The following is a 19,567-nucleotide window of genomic DNA, read 5'->3' as shown; positions in this document are numbered from 1 at the left end:
CTGCTAACTTACACTGCAAGGTTGCTGAAAATGCTGAAAACTAGTAGCAGTATTTCAGACATTAGCAAAGGAGTGCAGTTTTCAAATGATATCGTTTTCCAAGAAAGCCCTCGTCAACAGATCAACTCTGACTTTTGGCAGAGGAGAGAGCAGCTTTGTGCTTTTTTGATAAAAAATAAAAATGTAGAAAATAAAGATTTGTGGTCAAGAAGAAGACGTACAAGCAAAATTTGTGTTTGTTTGCATCCATATCGTAGATTTCTCTCCCCAGATGTAGAGGCCAAAACCTGTTTTCATTGTTTGTTGTACAGTGTGTTTGTGTATGTGTGTGTGCGTATGTGTGTGTGTGTGTGTGTGTGTATGTATGTGTGCATATGTGTATGTGCGTGCGTGAATGCGTATGTTTTTTTGTTTGTGTGTGTGAGTGTGTGTGTGTGCGTATATGTGTGTGAGTGTGTGTGTGTGTGTGTGTATGTGTGTGTGTGCATGCGTGTGCGTATGTGTGTGTATGTGCATGTGTGTGTGCGTATGAGTGTAGGTGTGTGTGTGTGCGTATATGTGTGCGTGCGTGTGTGTGCGTATGTGTGTGTATGTGTGTGTGTATTTGTTTGTTTGTGTGTGTGTGTGTGTGTGTGTGTGTGTGTGTGTGTGCTCAAAGCTTCTGACTTCCAATATTTAGACAAGCAGCATCAGAGATAATCACAGACGACCCAGATTAAACAGAAGGATTGATCTGAAATTTGATCTCCCACACACACACACACACACACACACACACACACACACACACACACACACACTCAAATAAATATGTTTTTAACAGTTAATGCATCACTTTCATTTATTGACCAACAAAATATTTAAGATGCCAAAATTTTCCTCTTTTTTCACTTCTGGAAGACTAAAAAAAAGCTCAAGTGTATAAAAATATTGACAACCAGCAAACACACAACCACAAAAACACACAAACATACAAACACACAAACACACAAAGAGGGGTCATGTTCACATCTTTCCCACCCAGATCTCTGAAGGACAGCCGGGCTGGGCTGGAGGGGTTTGGATCGGGCAGCTGGATATTCTGGGGGAGGGGAGTCTGTCTGTCTGTGTGTGTGTGTGTGTGTGTGTGTGTGTGTGTGTGTCCGCCTGAGGGCGTTTAGTTTGCCGGATCTGTTGAGTCAAGGGGTTTGAACACGCACATACCCGGACGGCTCTCCAACTTCCTACGTGTGTGTGTGTGTGTGTTCTTGTACTTCCCACTTAGTGAGGACCGGAACACGATTTTAACCAACAGAGTGAGGATATTTTTGCAAAGTGAGGACATTTCGGCCGGTCCTCACTTCTTTAAAGGCTTCTTTGAGATTTCAGACTTTGTTTTAAGGGTTAAAGGTTACATGATAATGAAAATTAACTGAAACTGTATTGTGTGGTTACAAAACTAACTAAAATTATAGTGAAAATGTCCTTCGTTTTCGTCTTTGTCAACTTTTTTCATACATAATGAAGATGGATCAGACAAAGGAAATAAAGGAAACATTTACTGTGACCTCTTTTAATCTCCCACCCAACAAATACCCCATTACAAAAAACTACAACTAATGAAAAATTCAAAACTATTATAACCTTGCAAGGCAATTCACTATTCCAATGACGGCCCTCACAAAGATAGAAGAGCAAGAATGTGTGTGTGTATGTCTGTGTGTGTGTGTGTGTGTGTGTGTGTGTGTGTTAACCCATGCGTATGTTACGCATCAGCGCGTATGTGTGTGTGTGTCTACACATGTGTCTGTATTGGGATGTCTATGGATGCATGTGTAGTCTGGAGGGTCATGCAGGCTGAGGGGGGTTGGGGGGGGGAGTGGGGGGTACAGTGGTTGTTGGGGGGGGGGGTCGTGTCCTAAATCCATCACTGGAAAATTTGGCATTGGTCCACCTCCCCTCCCCCACACGGAGCGATCCTCGTCCCTGATCGGCTGAAGCAGAATCACCACTTTGTCTTCCTGATTTGCTTTTTAATCCTCCAACATCAGCAGACGCCCCACTGTCTGTGTCTAGTGTTTCTAGACAGTGTTTCTGGTACATTACTACATATTTACCATCGCTGGGAATAAATCAGCACATAGGCATGAACTACATTACTAATGATGTAATAGTGAAGAGGAATGGATGATTTAATGAAAGAAGGAGCACATGCATGTGTTTCTATGAAGCCGAACTCAATGTGACTTTCATGGCACCCTCTCTTTTTCTTTTTGAGATATTCAGCATTTTCGTCTCCCTGACGCTTCGCAATTTTTCCATTAGCTCTGTGTTTCTGTTGCTAGGTGAGGTTACCGCTAGATGAGGTTACCGCTAGATGAGGTTACCAATAGGTGAGGTTACCGCTAGGTGAGGTTACCGCTAGGTGAGGTTACCGCTAGATGAGGTTACCGCTAGGTGAGGGTACCAATAGGTGAGGTTTCCACTAGGTGAGGTTACCACTAGGTGAGGTTACCGCTAGGTGAAGTTACCAATAGGTGAGGTTACCGCTAGGTGAGGTTTCCACTAGGTGAGGTTTCCACTAGGTGAGGTTTCCGCTAGGTGAGGTTTCCACTAGGTGAGGTTTCCACTAGGTGAGGTTAACGCTAGAGTAGGGTACCAATAGGTGAGGTTACCGCTAGGTGAGGTTACCGCTAGATGAGGTTACCGCTAGGTGAGGTTACCAATAGGTGAGGTTACCGCTAGGTGAGGTTACCGCTAGGTGAGGTTACCGCTAGGTGAGGGTACCAATAGGTGAGGTTTCCACTAGGTGAGGTTACCGCTAGGTGAGGGTACCAATAGGTGAGGTTTCCACTAGGTGAGGTTACCGCTAGGTGAAGTTACCAATAGGTGAGGTTGCCGCTAGGTGAGGTTACCGCTAGGTGAGGTTACTGCTAGGTGAGGTTTCCACTAGGTGAGGTTTCCACTAGGTGAGGTTACTGCTAGGTGAGGTTACCGCTAGGTGAGGGTACCAATAGGTGAGGTTTCCACTAGGTGAGGTTAACGCTAGATGAGGGTACCACTAGGTGAGGTTACCACTAGGTGAGGTTACCGCTAGGTGAGGTTACCGCTAGATGAGGGTACTAATAGGTGAGGTTACCACTAGGTGAGGTTACCGCTAGATGAGGGTACCAATAGGTGAGGTTACCGCTAGGTGAAGTTACCAATAGGTGAGGTTACCGCTAGGTGAGGTTACCGCTAGATGAGGTTACCACTAAGTGAGGTTACCACTAGGTGAGGTTACCGCTAGGTGAGGTTACCGCTAGATGAGGGTACTAATAGGTGAGGTTACCACTAGGTGAGGTTACCGCTAGGTGAGGTTACCGCTAGGTGAGGGTACCAATAGGTGAGGTTTCCACTAGGTGAGGTTAACGCTAGATGAGGGTACCAATAGGTGAGGTTACCGCTAGGTGAAGTTACCAATAGGTGAGGTTACCGCTAGGTGAGGTTACCGCTAGATGAGGTTAACGCTAGGTGAGGCTACCACTAAGTGAGGTTACCGCTAGATGAGGTTACCGCTAGGTGAGGTTACCGCTAGGTGAGGTTACCAATAGGTGAGGTTACCGCTAGGTGAGGTTACCGCTAGGTGAGGCTACCACTAAGTGAGGTTACCGCTAGATGAGGTTACCGCTAGGTGAGGTTACCAATAGGTGAGGTTACCGCTAGGTGAGGCTACCACTAAGTGAGGTTACCGCTAGATGAGGTTACCACTAGGTGAGGTTACCGCTAGGTGAGGGTACCAATAGGTGAGGTTTCCACTAGGTGAGGTTAACGCTAGATGAGGGTACCAATAGGTGAGGTTACCGCTAGGTGAAGTTACCAATAGGTGAGGTTACCGCTAGGTGAGGTTACCGCTAGATGAGGTTACCACTAAGTGAGGTTACCGCTAGGTGAGGTTACCGCTAGATGAGGTTACCGCTAGGTGAGGCTACCACTAAGTGAGGTTACCGCTAGATGAGGTTACCGCTAGGTGAGGTTACCAATAGGTGAGGTTACCGCTAGGTGAGGTCACCAATAGGTGAGGTTACCGCCAGGTAAGGTTACTGCTAGGTGAGGTTACCGCCAGGTGAGGTTACCGCTAGATGAGGTTACCTCTAGGTGAGGTTACCAATAGGTGAGGTTACCAATAGGTGAAGTTACCTCTAGGTGAGGTTACCACTAGGCGAGGTTACCGCTAGGCGAGGTTACCAATAGGTGAGGTTACCGCTAGGTGAGGTTACCGCTAGGCGAGGTTACTGCTAGGTGAGGTTACCGCTAGGTGAGGTTACCAATAGGTGAGGTTACCGCTAGGTGAGGTTACCGCTAGGCGAGGTTACTGCTAGGCGAGGTTACCAATAGGTGAGGTTACCGCCAGGTGAGGTTACTGCTAGGTGAGGTTACCAATAGGTGAGGTTACCGCTAGGTGAGTTTACCGCTAGGCGAGGTTACTGCTAGGCGAGGTTACTGCCAGGTGAGGTTACCACTAGGTGAGGTTACCGCTAGGTGAGGTTACCGCTAGGTGAGGTTACCTGTGTATTCTGCAGGAGGGATGTTACACATGTCCTTATTCTCGCGATATAGCCTTTATTTTTAAACTATTCTATAGTGATTTTTCTATTTAAATAAATGAATAAACGTTTAATGTAGCCCTTATTTAGTTGTTTTTGTCCCACTAATGAATTAAATGCTGACTCATTTATATCTAACACATTAGATCTATTACATCCCTTAAAATCAAGAGGGCTTCGCGACATAGACATTAAGCTATAACATAAAAAAAGCAGTCTTTAATCCTGACCTATTACAAATCTCTAACCTCAAGCTGTTTCATAATCCCATAGTGCTCCTCTACAACACAGACATATCTAGGTCATAAGTGAGATCTGACATTTGGTGATATTTGTTAGTCAGCAAAGGTCAGAGGAGGACGAGGAAGTGACTAAGCCAACTATCCTCCATCCACTTAGAGAGACAGAGACGGACACGGCTGCTGTTCTCTACAAAATAATAATAACTGGATTTAGAAATAAAAAAATAAAACGCACCCTCTGAGCAGCCACCTCCTTCAGAATTTCATGAATAAATTACCTAAATTGTCGTGTGTTTGAGAAATGTATTTTGCCATTCTTCCCTTCAAGTGTTTACTGTCATCATCCAATAATGTCATTTACTCAGAAGAGGAGAGGATGAATGGTGTCACTGCAGACGTGCTTTTATTACAAGGTCACTTCTATTGGCAGCATTTAACTGTCTGAACCCAACAACCAGTCGGCGGGTTTAAAGTGCATATTTTCTTTAAAAAATAACAGGAATTTGCACCATTTATCATAGCTTAAAAGTGAAATTATTGGCTGATTTTTTATATTTTTGACAGTCCCCGAACCCTTCATTTGTGTTGAATGCTTTCATTAGGAAAAATCTAACCTAGCCAAAAAAATCTTATTAAATCTAATTTAAAAAATGCCAAAAATAAACCATTTTCACTAACCAGATACTGTTAATAACATAAAATTCTGTGCCATAGATTTGGCTGTAAAACTTCGACTGAGTTGTAACAAGATTGTAAGTAGAAGTTTCAAAAATGTAAAAAAACAAAAAAAACAAACAAATTGTATACAAAAATGTATAAATGGATTTAATTTTAATACATTCTTAGAAAATAAATAAAAATACATTAGAAATAAGTTACCAAAGAAATTCAACCTACTTTTAAAAATTTTTTTGTTATGACTTTCTTCATTATAAATGTCTTATACTGTACACAAGACATATTTGAGTTCTCTTTGCTATTAGTCATGATTGTGCTATTTCCACAGTGATTTAGGACTTGTATATTGCAGCTTTTATTATTGTTTTTTGATGCAAAGTGCCTCCTTTTTAACTGTCTGAACCCAACAACCAGTTGGCGGGTTTAAAGTGTATATTTACTTTAAAAAAATAACAGGAATTACGCCATTTATCATAGCTAAAAAGTGTAAATATTATTGGCAGATTTTTTATATTTTTGACCGTCCTTGAACCCTTCATTTGTGATGAATGCTTTCATTAGGAAAAAAAAAATAATTAGGCAAAAATAAACAATTTCCACTAACCAGATACTGTTCATAACATAAAATTCTGTGCCATAGATTTGGCTGTAAAACTTCGACTGAGTTGTAACAAGGTTGTAAATATAAGTTTCAAAAATGTAAAAAAAACAACATTTTATACAAAAATGTATAAATGGATTAAATTGTATGTCTTAATAAATAAATAAAAATAATAATAAAAATAAATTAGAAATAAGTTACCAAAGAAATTCAACATTTTTGTTATGACTTTCTTCATTATAAATGTCTCATACTGCACACAAGACATTTTTGAGTTCTCACCTATTAGTCATGATTGTTCTATATCATATCATATAAATATATATTCAGCTGTCTCTGAGGGCCATTATGAGCTATTGACCTCATATATTGCAGCTTTTATTAGTGTTTTTGATGCAGATTTTGTACAATGAGCCTCCTTTTCTGCACATTTTTACAGGTTTACAAGTAATGTGTGTGCATGTGTGTGACGATCGGTTTCCCAACTGTAACCACATCAGGTTTAAACACAGCTAAATGCTCCTCCATTAGCCAGAAACCATTAGCTAACCACTGACCACAGTGATTAAGAACTTGTATATTGGAGTGTAAGAAGTTTACATTTAGTAAAATGTGACAGGAGGAAAAAGGCCTTAAAACTCCTTTAATGTGAGGTTTAAAGTGTCAGAAAACAGTACAAGTGCACCTTACACCTACATATAAATATGGTAAATGGACCTGCACTTATATAGAACTTTTCTAGACGCTTTGCAACCACTCAAAGCGCTTTACACCAGTAGTTCTCAACCTTTTTGAGTCGCGACCCCCAATTTAACATGAATGTTGTCCGCGACCCCCGCTCACTTTATATTTTATTGTTACTTTTAATCTAAGTGCTTTGCTATCAGTTTAAAGGTCCATTCTGACCTCCTGAGTGTGTAACAGTCAGCTTCAAGACAGAGACTCCTTGGAAAGTAACAACTTGATACTTTGGGATTTGTCAGAAAAGACACAAAATTACCCAAAAAAGTATCAAATTGACCACAAAATGACACAAAATGATAAAAAAAAGACACAAAATTACCAAAAAAATACATAAAATTAAGCAAAAAATGACTTAAATTGACCCCCAAATGACAAAAAAGACACAGAATGACCCAAAAAAGGAAACAAAATGACCAAAAAGACACAAAATGATCAAAAAAAGACACAAAATTACCAGATAAGACACAAAATGACCAAAAAAGACACAAAATGACCAAAAAGACTAAAACACATTAACACATGAACACTTTAACACAGAGGAGACAGAGCTGACTTCCAAAATGATTTGGCGACCCCCAGAAATCATCTCGAGACCCCAATTAGGGTCGGGACCCCAAGGTTGAGAATAGCTGATTTACACTACAGACTGCGCTCATTCACCTGTTCACACACACATTCATACTGGTGGCAGAGGCTACCCTAAACGCTGCCATCTGCCACCATCAGGAATTTGGGGTTCAGTATCTTGCTCAAGGATACTTCAACATGTAGGCTGCCATGGTCGGGGATCGAACCACCAACCCTCCGATCGGTGGGCAACCCGCTCTACCAACTGATCCACAGCTCAAAAATATTTTATATATTTTAGATATGGTGTTTAGTACATATAACAGTGAGAAAAAGTATTTTTTTTTACAAAAAATAAATGCAAAAATTACAGGTATGTATAGCCTATATACATTAAATACATATTACAGTGTATTTTACAGTGGAGAAATGTATTTTTCAAACAGCAAAACTATAAAAAAAAATACTGTTTTGTCCGATATATACATTTACAGTGTTTCATTGTTACTGAAACTGAATTAACTCATTTATAATTTTATGGTCTTTTACTGTCGTGGTTTGGCAGTTTTTTTTCACAGTAAAATCTACAGAGATATCATGTTTCCCTGCTTGTGTCTCCGTTCCTCCGTCTGACTGAGTGAAATCACTTTATTCCACTTGTCTCATTAAAAAAATTAAGCAAAAATAAACCATTTTCACCAACCAGATACTGTTAATATCATACAGTTCTGTGCCATAGAGTTTCAAGTTTCATAAATGTAAAAAAAATAAAAAAAATAAAAAATTGTGTACAAAAATAAAAAAAAATGTTCTTAATAAATAAATAAATAAAAATAAATTAGAAATAAGTTACCAAAGAAATTCAACTTAGTTTAAAAAATGATGTTATGACTTTATGATTATGATTTATGATTTTGCTATTTCATATCATATAAATATATATTCATATGTTTCTGCAAAACATTGTTATAAGGCAGAAATTCCATTTAAATTTTTCAAATGCATGAAATATAGACTATATTTTTTCACCGTTAAATCTACAGAGCTATCATGTTTCCCTGCTTGTGTCTCTGTTCCTCTGTCTGTGTGTTTTCATGTCTTACCGTCCACTGAGCAGGAATCCAGCGACCACGGCCAGCAGGACCAGAGCCAGCGTGATGGCCACCGCCACGATGGAGGCTTGAGCACGCTCGCTGGTCGCCGTTACTGCCAAAGACAAGAAAAGAGGTGGAATTAGACACAAATAGCAGCGAGACAAAAGCACACCTGGCGCCTGTTGTTGCTGCAGCAGGTGGTAGCCTCCAACACGCTGAACTCTCTCAGGTACTCACAGTACGGGCTGGTCTGGAACTCAAAACGCCGGCTGAATGCGCCGTAGCCTGCCGAGGTCCTGGCTCGCACCTGCAACGCAACATGTACAAAAAAATACATTACACCAGGGGTCTCAAACTGGCGGCCCGCGGGCCAATTGCGGCCCTCGTGATGGTATTTTGTGGCCCTCACCTTGATATGAAAGTTTAATGTGAGTTTTATATGAATGTCTCTTTACCGTGTTGTGTGTGGAAGGTCCCTTTATTGCTCCAGCTGGAGCTTTGTTTCACTTGTTTCTATGACGACGTTAACAAAAAGAAAGGCAGCTGCTACCGGAGCGTTTATCATTATTACTATTATTATTATCTGCCGTGTTGTTGTTACCGGAAGAAGTGGAAATGTTATGTAATGTAATTTTGTGCCTTTTTTTTGGTAATTTTGTGTCTTTTTCTAATAACTTTGTGTCTTTTTTGGTCATTTTGTGTCTTTTTTTAAGTAATTTAGGTTTTTCTGTAATTTTGTGTCTTTTTTTAGTAATTTTGTGTCTTTTTTTTTAGTAATTTTGTGTCTTTATATAGTAATTTTGTGTCTTTTTAAAGTAATTCAGTGGGGTTTTTTTTTTTAGTAATTTTGTGTCTTTTTCTAATAATTTTGTGTCTTTTTTGGTCATTTTGTGTCTTTTTTTTTAGTAATTTTGTGTCTTTTTCTAATAATTTTTGTGTCTTTTTTGGTCATTTTGTGTCTTTTTTAAGTAATTTTGTGTCTTTTTTGGTCATTTTGATACTGCTTTCAGTATTTTTTCTGTATTCACCACTTGTCCTTCAATAAAGCAACTTGATTGAACCCAAATCTATTTTGCATGGAGCAACAACCTGTAATTTGCCATAAAACTTTATGGATATCAAAGTTTTCCCTTTTACAGTGCAGAAAAACTGTATTTAATCAGTGGAGTCCGCTCGTTTTTATTGCAACACACCTGTCATAAGTGTTTTACTGTTTCTTTTTCTTATTTGTTTATTGCTAAAGGTACTGTATAGGTGTAAACATGTTTTTTTAGCAAGGTGCATGGTTTTTATGGTGTTTGTGGAGGTCAAAAATGACGCCTAATACCAGATTTGTACCCTGTTGTTGTAAAGCTTTCATGGAAATATCAATATCAATGTCACTTTTCTCATGTTGGAGTCATTCTAGGAAAAGTCATTGAAATTCAAGGTGAAAAAAGATCGTTAAGGGGGTTTTCTATGCTGTTAAACATAGTGGCGTATAAGACATATAAGACAACACAAGGGTTAACAATGCATTTTTTATTGAAAAAAAAATTGAACCCACCTGGAAGATGTAGGCTGAAGAGGGCTTCAGGCCTTCCACCGTCATCTCAGTCTCCTTGGATTTTATAATAGTGTAACTGGAGTCCTGCTCCTGGAGGACAAGAGGAAGACATGCAATTCACTTGCTTTATATATGTTTTTGCAGCTTGTATTATTATTTTTTGCTGCAAAGTGCCTCCTTTTCTGCACATTTACCTAAATATATATTCAGTTGTGTCTCTGAGGGCCAATAAGAGCTATTTTTGTCAATAAATTTCTGCAAATATTACATTGTTATAAGGCAGAAATTCCATTTAGAATTCTCAAATGCATGAAATATAGACTATATTTGAAATGTAACACAATGATGCACACATATAATTACATTACTTTGCATTCAGGTGAGCATGGTATTGACAACCTCACAAATGGACCTTATACACTACAGACCAAAAGTTAGGAAGCAAGATCAAATGTGTACAAAAAAAGATCATAGTTTCATTGCTATACTTTGCAACAAAATAAACATGATTATTATATAAAGAGTCACTTATTAGAAGACATTTTGACTCTAATTATCAGGTCTTTGGATTTTTCTTGCTTAGACTTTGTGTTTCCTTCTTTCCTTAATGTATAAATCTGAACTCTTGTTTCTTTTGTCAGAGATATGAACACAGTTGAGATTTATTGGGATTTTTGCATCCAAACTCTCAAAAGCCAAAGAGATAAAGTGAATAATGCAAACTGTGATTTTTTTTTTTAACTTTTGCACTGAAGTTGTGACTCTTCCAAATCTCCTCCACCCTAAAACTAAGCCCTTCTTTTATTTTGGTAACATTTATTCACCAATAATCTGATAACATCAATGTTTACCTAAAGGTCAATGTAAGTACACTACACTAAATCACAATACTTCAATATGTACAATATGTGAGGAAAACTGTTTTGATAATTTTGTGGGGGTTTTTTTGGTCATTTTGTATCTTTATTTTTGGTCATTTTTTGTCAGTTTGTGTCTTTTTTTAGTCACTTTGTGTCTTTTTTATCGTTTTGTGTCTTTTTTTTTGTCATTTTGTATCTTTTTTGGTCATTTTGTGTCATTTTTGTCATTTTTCTATTTTTTTTAGTCATTTTGTGTCTTTTTTTGGTCCTTTTGTGTTTGTTTGTTTTTTTTTTTTTTTTACATTTTGTGTCATTTTTTTGTCATTTTGTGTCTTTTTTGGTCCCTTTTAGAACATGGAGGTCAACTCACACTAAAGGTCAATGGAGGAAAATGGTTCAATTTAATAAAGGTAAAGTCTGATCTTGCAGTAAACACATCCAGAAATACAAAGAATACACACTGGTTTTTAAGAAAGAGAACAGAAAATTGAAGTTGCTTCCAAACTTTTGGCCTGTAGTGTTTTTTGCAGCTTTTATTATTGTTTTTGCTGCAGATTTTATACAATGCGCCTCGTTTTCTGCACATTTTTACAGCTGAGCTACCTGTAGTTTGTAAGTAATGTAATGTAATGCACGAGTGTGTGCGTGCGATTGAGTGTGTGAGGATCGGTTTCCCAACTGTAACCACATCAGGTTTAAACACAGCTAAATGCTCCTCCATTAGCCAGAAGCCATTAGCTAACCACTGACCACAAACCCTGCTCTGCTGCTCTCTATACCTTTATTGTGACCTTCTCAGAAAAGACGACATCAGAGGACTAAAGAGAGAAAAGAGGAAGGGCACGGGAACAATGATCTGAATAGAAGCATCGAATTGCTGTCTCTACCCAGATCAACTTAAAAAAAAGGGAAAAACCCACACAGCTACAGTAGCTCTGTTACATGAAAGAGTCTTTTTTAAGGTTTTCTCAGTGGCCACTTCAGTAAAAAAACACCTAAAGGTAAACTGAATATATATTCAGCTGTGCAAGGTTATTGTAGTTAACGAAAACTGACGAAATAACGAAAACTAGAATTGAAAAAACATTTTCATTAACTGAAAAAAATATATAAAAATGAGACGAAAAAAAAACGAGAACTAACTGAAACTGTATTGCGTGGTTACAAAACTTAAAATTATAGTGAAAATAATCCGTGGATCACCAGGTTCATTATCTTTGTCATTTTATGTAATTTTAACTGTGCAAATAAAATAAACCTAAACCTCAAACTAAACCTAAAGTGTCTTCAATTCAACCATGATATTACCCGAAACTTAATGCTTCATATAATGAGCAAAAAACACACAATTTATCTAATTTTTACCTTTTCAAAATACTTGATCTCGTACTCCAGGATGATCCCGTTGGGAAGGTCGGGCTCCGCCCACACTTTTATAACATGTTAAATTTTGTTTTTTATTGTTTTTGTTATTGTCATTATAACTTGTTGATGTCATACATATGTTTTTTTCTATTATCAGTTTATTACTTTCTAATAACTATGAAATTTTAGGTGGAGGCTTTAAATAAATAAGCCCATCTGGGTTTTCTGCCTCTCCCTGCACTTTACACTAGATGTTATCTTTGTCATTTTATGTAATTCTAACTGTGCAAATAAAATAAACCTAGACCTAAACTAAACCTAAACTAAACCTAGACCTAAACTAAACCTAAACCTAGACCTAGACCTAAACTAAACCTAGACCTAAACTAAACCTAAACCTAGACCTAGACCTAAACCTAAACTAAACCTAGACCTAAACCTAAAGCTAGACCTAGACCTAAACTAAACCTAAACCTAAACCTAAACTAAACCTAAACCTAGACCTAGACCTAGACCTAGACCTAGACCTAAACCTAAACTAAACCTAAACCTAAACCTAGACCTAGACCTAGACCTAGACCTAAACCTAAACCTAAACTAAACCTAGACCTAAACTAAAGCTAAACTAACCCTAGACCTAAACTAAACCTAAATAAACCTAGACCTCAACCTAGACCTAGACCTAAACCTAAACTAAACCTAGACCTAAACTAAACCTAACCTAAACCTAAAGTGAAAGTCTTCAATTCAACCATGATATTACCAGAAACTTGATGCTTCATACAATGAGCAAAAAACACACAATTTATCTCATTTTTACCTTTTCAAAATACTTGATCTCGTACTCCAGGATGATGCCGTTGGGACGGTCGGGCTCCGCCCAAGAAAGGCCGATGCTGCTTTTCCCCGTGTGACCTTTCCTCACCACGCTCACTGGGGACGGTGCTACACACACACACACACACACACACACACACACAAAGACATAAAGACACAGCACAAGTTCAGGCACCAACATTAATCTGCTTGAGTCGTAAAAAAAAAAATTCCAGCAGTTTAATATGATGCAACCCAGTTCGACATAACATCCTAATAAACAGTGATTAAACACAAGAGAAATGGTGCCAAAGTAGTAAAAATCTGTTGGGTTCCATCAGAATCTATCATCTTTAGACGACACCTCGTCCTTTGATGTTTACATGCACACAGCTAATTGTAATGCTTGCTGTGATTGTTGTAGGTTATGAAATATTAAACAGGAGATGAAACATCAAAGAACAGAAAACCAAATATGATTTTAAACATGGTGGTGATAAGAGGAGGTTTAAACATAGAATCTACACTGTAAAAAATGTTTGTAGAAATTATAGTAAAACTCTCAAATTAAAAATTGCATATCACCATAGTAGACACTTTTAACCCTTTATCGGGCAAAGACACTGTAAAAAATAACCTTTTTTATTCACGGTAAAATGCCGGCAGCTGTGGTTACCAGAGTTTCACTGTAAAAATTACAGTGAGTGGGTTTTCTATTCTAAATCTAAATGTAAATATCAGCAAAAACTGTAATTTAGACTGAATATTCCCATTATTTTTAGGGTAATTGTGTCATTCATTCACACATTATGGTATTTCTCCATTAATTTTACATGAAAATGTTATATTTTTTATAGCAAAACTGTGCGTTTCTTCCAGTTTATGACAGAAAAAAGTAAAAGTTTTGTGCTATTCTTTGATTTACGGTAATTAACCCTTTATCAGGCAAAGAACTATATTTGGTAACTTCAGGTAATATTTCGAGAAAAAAGTTGCAAATTTACTAGATTAAAGTGGCAAATTTACAAGAAAAAAAGTTGCAGATTTAAGAGATTTAAAGTGGCAAATCTGTGCGAAAAAAGTCGCAGATTTACGAGAAAAAAGTGGGAAAAAAGCAACTTTTTTCCCCCCAGATTAACCACTTTAAATCTCATAAATTTGCACATTTTTTTCTCGTAGATTTGCCACTTTAATCTCGTAAATATTTTTCTCAAAATATGATTTTCGTATGTTTTTTTTTTACACATTCTGGCTGTATGTAATATCCTCCAATATACTCTAGGGTTGAAAGTATTTCAATGAGTGCCCTATTAAGGGTTAAAGTGGTGAATCTGGGAGAAAAAAGTTGCTTTTTTCCCACTTTTTTCTCGTAAATCTGCAACTTTTCTCACGCAGATTTGCCACTTTAAATCTCATAAATCTGCGACTTTTTTTCTTGTAGATTTGCCACTTTAATCTAGTAAATTTGCAACTTTTTCTCGAAATATTACCTGAAGTTACCAAATATAGTTCTTTCTGAAGGGTTAATTACCTTAAATCAAAGAATAGCACAAAACTTTTACTTTTTTCTGTCATAAACTGGAAGAAAAGCACAGTTTTGCTGTAAAATATAACATTTTCATACAAAATTAATGGAGAAATACCATGATATGTGAATGAATGACACAATCACCCTAAAAATAACGGGAATATTCAGTCTAAATTACAGTTTTTGCTGATATTTACATTTGAATTTAGAGTAGAAAACCCACTCAATGTAATTTTTACGGTGAAATGCTACGGTATTTTACCGTAAAGGTTATTTTTTACAGTGTACGCATTGATATCTTGGCTGTAGTGTATCTCGGTTACACTGGGTGAAGAAAATACTAATAAAATACCATATTTCCAACATATTTTCACATATTTTCTCTTTGGAATTCAAGTTTGTTAGTTCCCAAAGTTCCTGTGAGGTTGTTTGCAGCGGTCCAGTGGGCTTTAGCTCAACTACTGAGATTATTTTTGGTTCCAAAGCAGCTCTGCCTCTGGAAAAAAATGTCTGCAATCTGGCAACAAGATGCACCTGGGCCTAATTAAACTCTCCCTTTATATGTTTCTATTCAGTGGAAGCTGGCAGAGGAGCCATGAAGTCCACTATGACTCCACACATCTGGCTCACAGCTTTTAGTCAGCCATGTTTGGCTCCGCTGCAGATTTCAAAAGTGTCGTTATCACAGGAGAAAACTTTATTTGTACACTGTAAAAAATGTCTGTAGGTTTAACGGTGAAAAACTGTTAAACCATGACAGTAAAAGACGTAAAATGATAAATGAGTTAATTCAGTTTCAGTAACAATGAAACACTGTTAATGTATATATCAGACAAAACAGTTTTGTTTTTTGAAAAATACACTTTAATATGTAATTAATGTAATATATAAACAAGCCAACACTGTTAATTTTTGCATTTATTTTTTGTAAAAAATATTTTTTCTCACTGTTAAATTTACTAAACACCATATCTCTAACAAAAATATATTGTAATATTTAATGGTAAAATCTTTTTTTGGGCCTCAAACCCCCGGCCTGTGGGCCAATTGCGGCCCTCGTGACCATATTTTGTGGCCCCCACCTTGATATGAAAGTTTATTTGTTATTTTTTGGTAATTTTGTGTCTTTTTTGTGGTAATTTTGTCTTTTTTTAATAATTGTGTCTTTTTTAATAATTTTGTGTCTTTTTTGGTAATTCTGTGTACTTTTTGGTCAATTTGAGTCTTTTTTGTAATTCTGTGTCTTTTTTCTAGCATTTTGTGTCTTTTTTAAAGTAAATTTGTGTCTTTTTTTTGGTAATTTTGTCCTTTTTTTAATAATTGTGTGTCTTTTTAAAAATGTTTTTACTTTTTTGGTAATTCTGTGTCTTTTTTGGTCATTTTGTGTCTTTTCTTTTAGTAATTTCTGTCTTTTTTTGTCATTTTGTGCCTTTTTTTAGTAATTTAATTATTTTTCTGTCATTTTGTCTTTTTTTTTTGTAACTTTGTGTCCTTTTTTTTGTAATTTTTTTGTCTTTTCTAAGTAATTAAATTTTTTCCTGTCATTTTGTGTCTTTTTTTGGTCATTTTGTGTCTTTTTTAAGCAATTTTGTGTTTTTTTTTGTAATTTTTTTTTTTTTTAAAGCAATTTTGTGTCTTTTTCTGGTCATTTTGACACCGCCTCCCAGGCAATTTGAGTTTGAGACCCCTGATCTTAGGTGTTTGTTTTTGCAAAGTTTCCCTTTCCATTATAATATTTAGTGTCATTTCTGGAGGAAGTTCTGCAGTGAGCTCAGTTGTGTGTTTGCATCAATCACGGATCCATCGTGTTGTAACCTGAACTGTTGGTTCGTCTCTCTCAGGGACAGTTGGAGACTCTCTGACACATAAAGAGCTTTTCACCAGGCAAAATGCTCCCTCAGGCAACATCCTGATGGTGTGTGTGTCTGTGTGTGTGTGTGTGTGTGTGTGTGTGTGTGTGTGTGTGTGAGGCTCTACTGCAAATGCTAAACAGCGTTTAGGTTTCAATAGCCTCAGCAGAAGTCCATGGGGAATAAATCATCGCTACAAACACAGTAACCGTATCCTGAGTGGACGGTCGCACAAAAGTGTTATCCGCAACATCTTAAAAGCCTGAAACCAGAGAATCACACACACTCACACACACACACACACACACACACACACACTCCACGTTTAAACGCTATAGATGAGGAGAGGGAGGGCTTCTTTTCCCAGCAGCTTACCGGGTAACAATACACCACAATCTAAGTTTAAATCCTCCAAACATGGACGCTGTTTGGCTGCTATATTTAATCAAAAGTTTGAATAGAGGGCGTCATAAGAGGAGGGGGGAGGCGTAAAGCCCTCCGGCACACACACTGATGATCTTTGTTGGATAAATACACTCTGAAATCTGAAAATGGGTTTGAATTTGAAGAAGGGTTGCTGAAAAATGTTTTTTTTTATGGTTGAATGATCGGTCAAATGTTTCTCCAATAAAGAATAGACAAAAAAACAAACTAATACAAATTCCCATTATTCAAATTTCTTGTTTTGTGCAATGCACACATCTATTCACTTTACAGTGGTTGGGAAAAAAAGAGTAAATCAGCAAATCCTCATTTCTGAGAAGCTGGAACCAGCAATTGTTTTGGGATTTGTGCTTTATAAATTACTTAAATAAATGATCAATCTGTTAATTGCTAATTTAAGTGTTATTTTAGTATTTACATACATTTATAATATAAATACTAATATATACTATAATCCCATGCTTTTCTGTACTTAGTTAGAAAAGTTTAGGTTACACATTTTAAAGTTTGAAATTTTGTCAATTTAAAGCTTTAGTTTTTTTTTTATTTAATGTACTGTTACTGTGATGTTTTCTGTGTGACGTATTTTTATAAAACTTTGACTGAGTTGTAACAAAGGTGAAAGTAGAAGTTGTTAAAATGTATTTAAAAAATGTATAGTTACTTACAAAATGATAGGTTAAAAAATGTCAGTTTGAAGTTTTTAATTTAATTAACTGTTTCTGTGATATTTTCTGTACCAAAAATCATGTCAAAAATTCTGTAAAACTTTGAATGAGTTCTAACAAATGTGTAAGTAGAAGTTGTAAAAATGTATTTTAAAAAACCCATAAAAACCTGTTGTACATAGGGATTATATTTTATATAGTTAGATAGTAAATTACATTAAAAAAACATTAAAAACATATTTTAAAAACACAAAAAAAAACTTGGAAAATTGTTATATATATGGATTACATTGTTCATAGTTTGTAAATTAAAAAAAAAAAAAAAAACTAAAGCTTTGAATTAACATCTTTCAACCTTTAATTTTCTGTTTTCTGTGCATTGAACACATAAGTAATAAAGTCCATATTTGGAGCCCATTATCAAACAAAAGAGCCATCATATCATAATCAGATCATTTCTTCCCTTTTCACCAACTTCCAAACAGCACAGACGCACATTTCTGACACCCACGGCGGCACTTCAGTCACCAGAAGCTCCACAATGGGACACTTCTCTCAGCCACCGAGACCAAACAAACAGAGTGTTTAAAACCTGACGGAGTGGAGAAAAGCCAGAGCGGAGAGAAGAGAAAGGAGGTGATGGAGGAGACGGAGGGGTGCTAACGGAGCGCTGACAAAGACGGAAAAAAGTGAGATCTGATCCGTAGAGAGGCAGACAGGGCCGAGGCAACACTTTCAGTTTAGCAACAGGGAGGACGAGGAATCACACTTCCCTGTTTAAACACTTCCAGCGCGTGTTACATGTGCTAATGAGCACCTGCAGAACATTAACACGGGGAATAAATCAACTCTAAATATCTACCATGGCATCTCTGTGTCCCTCCGTCCATGTAAAGCAGGAGTCTCAAACTTTAATTACCTGGGGGCCGCTGGAAGCAGCATCAAGATGACCAAAAAGAGACACAAAATGACAGAAAAAACTAAATTACTTAAAAAACACACAAAATGACCAAAAAAGACACAAAGTTATTAGAAAAAGACACAAAATTATTTTAAAAAGACACAAAATTACAAAAAAGAAACAAAATAACCAAAAGAAGACAAAAAAATAACCAAAAAAAGACACAAAATTACTAAAAAAGGACACAAAATTATTAGAAAAAGTCACAAAATCACTAAAAAAGACACAGAATTACTTAAAAAAGACACAAAATCTAAAAAAAAGACACAAAATCACTAAAAAAGACACAAAATTACAAAAAAAAAGGCACAAATTTACCAAAAAAGGACACAAAATTACTTAAAAAATGACTAAAAAAGACACAAAATGACAGAAAAAAAACGAAATTACCTAAAAATGACCAAAAAAAATCACAAAATTCTTAGAAAAAGACACAAAATACTTAAGAAAAGACACAAAATAAAAAAAAAGACACAAAATTATTTTAAAAAGACGCAAATTTACCAAAGAAGACACAAGATTACTAAAAAAGACACAAAATTACAAAAAAACTCATTATTTTAAAAAGACACAAATTTACCAAAAAAAGGACACAAAATTACTTAAATAATGACACAAAATGACTAAAAAAGACACTAAAATGACAGAAACAAAACTAAATTACTTAAAAAAGACACAAAATGACAAAAAAGACACAAAATTACCAAAGAAAGACACAAAATTACAAAAAAAAAAAAGACAAAAAAGGCACAAAATGACCAAATAAAGTAATTAAAGGGACCTTCCACACACAACACGGTAAAGTGTCATTCATATAAAACTCACATTAAACTTTCATATCAAGGTGGGGGCCACAAAATATCGTCACGAGGGCCACAATTGGCCCGCGGGCCGCGAGTTTGACACCCCTGCTGTAAAGCAGGGGTGTCAAACTCAAATACACAATGGGCCAAAATTTTAAACTTGAATAAAATCGCGGGCCAACATTGAACAAATAAACCTTTTACCGGCGGGTCAGCCTTTATAGTGCAATAATAA

At 36.5% G+C, this 19,567-nt stretch overlaps 1 protein-coding gene across 1 annotated transcript in view; it reads right to left on the bottom strand.

The window, feature by feature from the left end:
- Positions 1–19,567, bottom strand: part of LOC131992925 (ephrin type-A receptor 5) — a 151,073-nt gene that overhangs the window by 48,440 nt on the left and 83,066 nt on the right. The window contains exons 6-9 of the mRNA XM_059358637.1: positions 13,083–13,207; positions 10,038–10,127; positions 8,729–8,798; positions 8,501–8,603 (exon numbers count right to left, since the gene is read on the bottom strand). Of these exons, the coding sequence (XP_059214620.1) occupies positions 8,501–8,603; positions 8,729–8,798; positions 10,038–10,127; positions 13,083–13,207 (388 nt within the window). The remainder of the gene's footprint in view (positions 1–8,500; positions 8,604–8,728; positions 8,799–10,037; positions 10,128–13,082; positions 13,208–19,567) is intronic.

Source organism: Centropristis striata, chromosome 19, assembly GCF_030273125.1.
Source record: "Centropristis striata isolate RG_2023a ecotype Rhode Island chromosome 19, C.striata_1.0, whole genome shotgun sequence".
Lineage (NCBI taxonomy): Eukaryota > Metazoa > Chordata > Actinopteri > Perciformes > Serranidae > Centropristis > Centropristis striata.
Note: the sequence above shows the minus strand (reverse complement) of the source record. Positions and strands in the feature narration are given on the sequence as shown.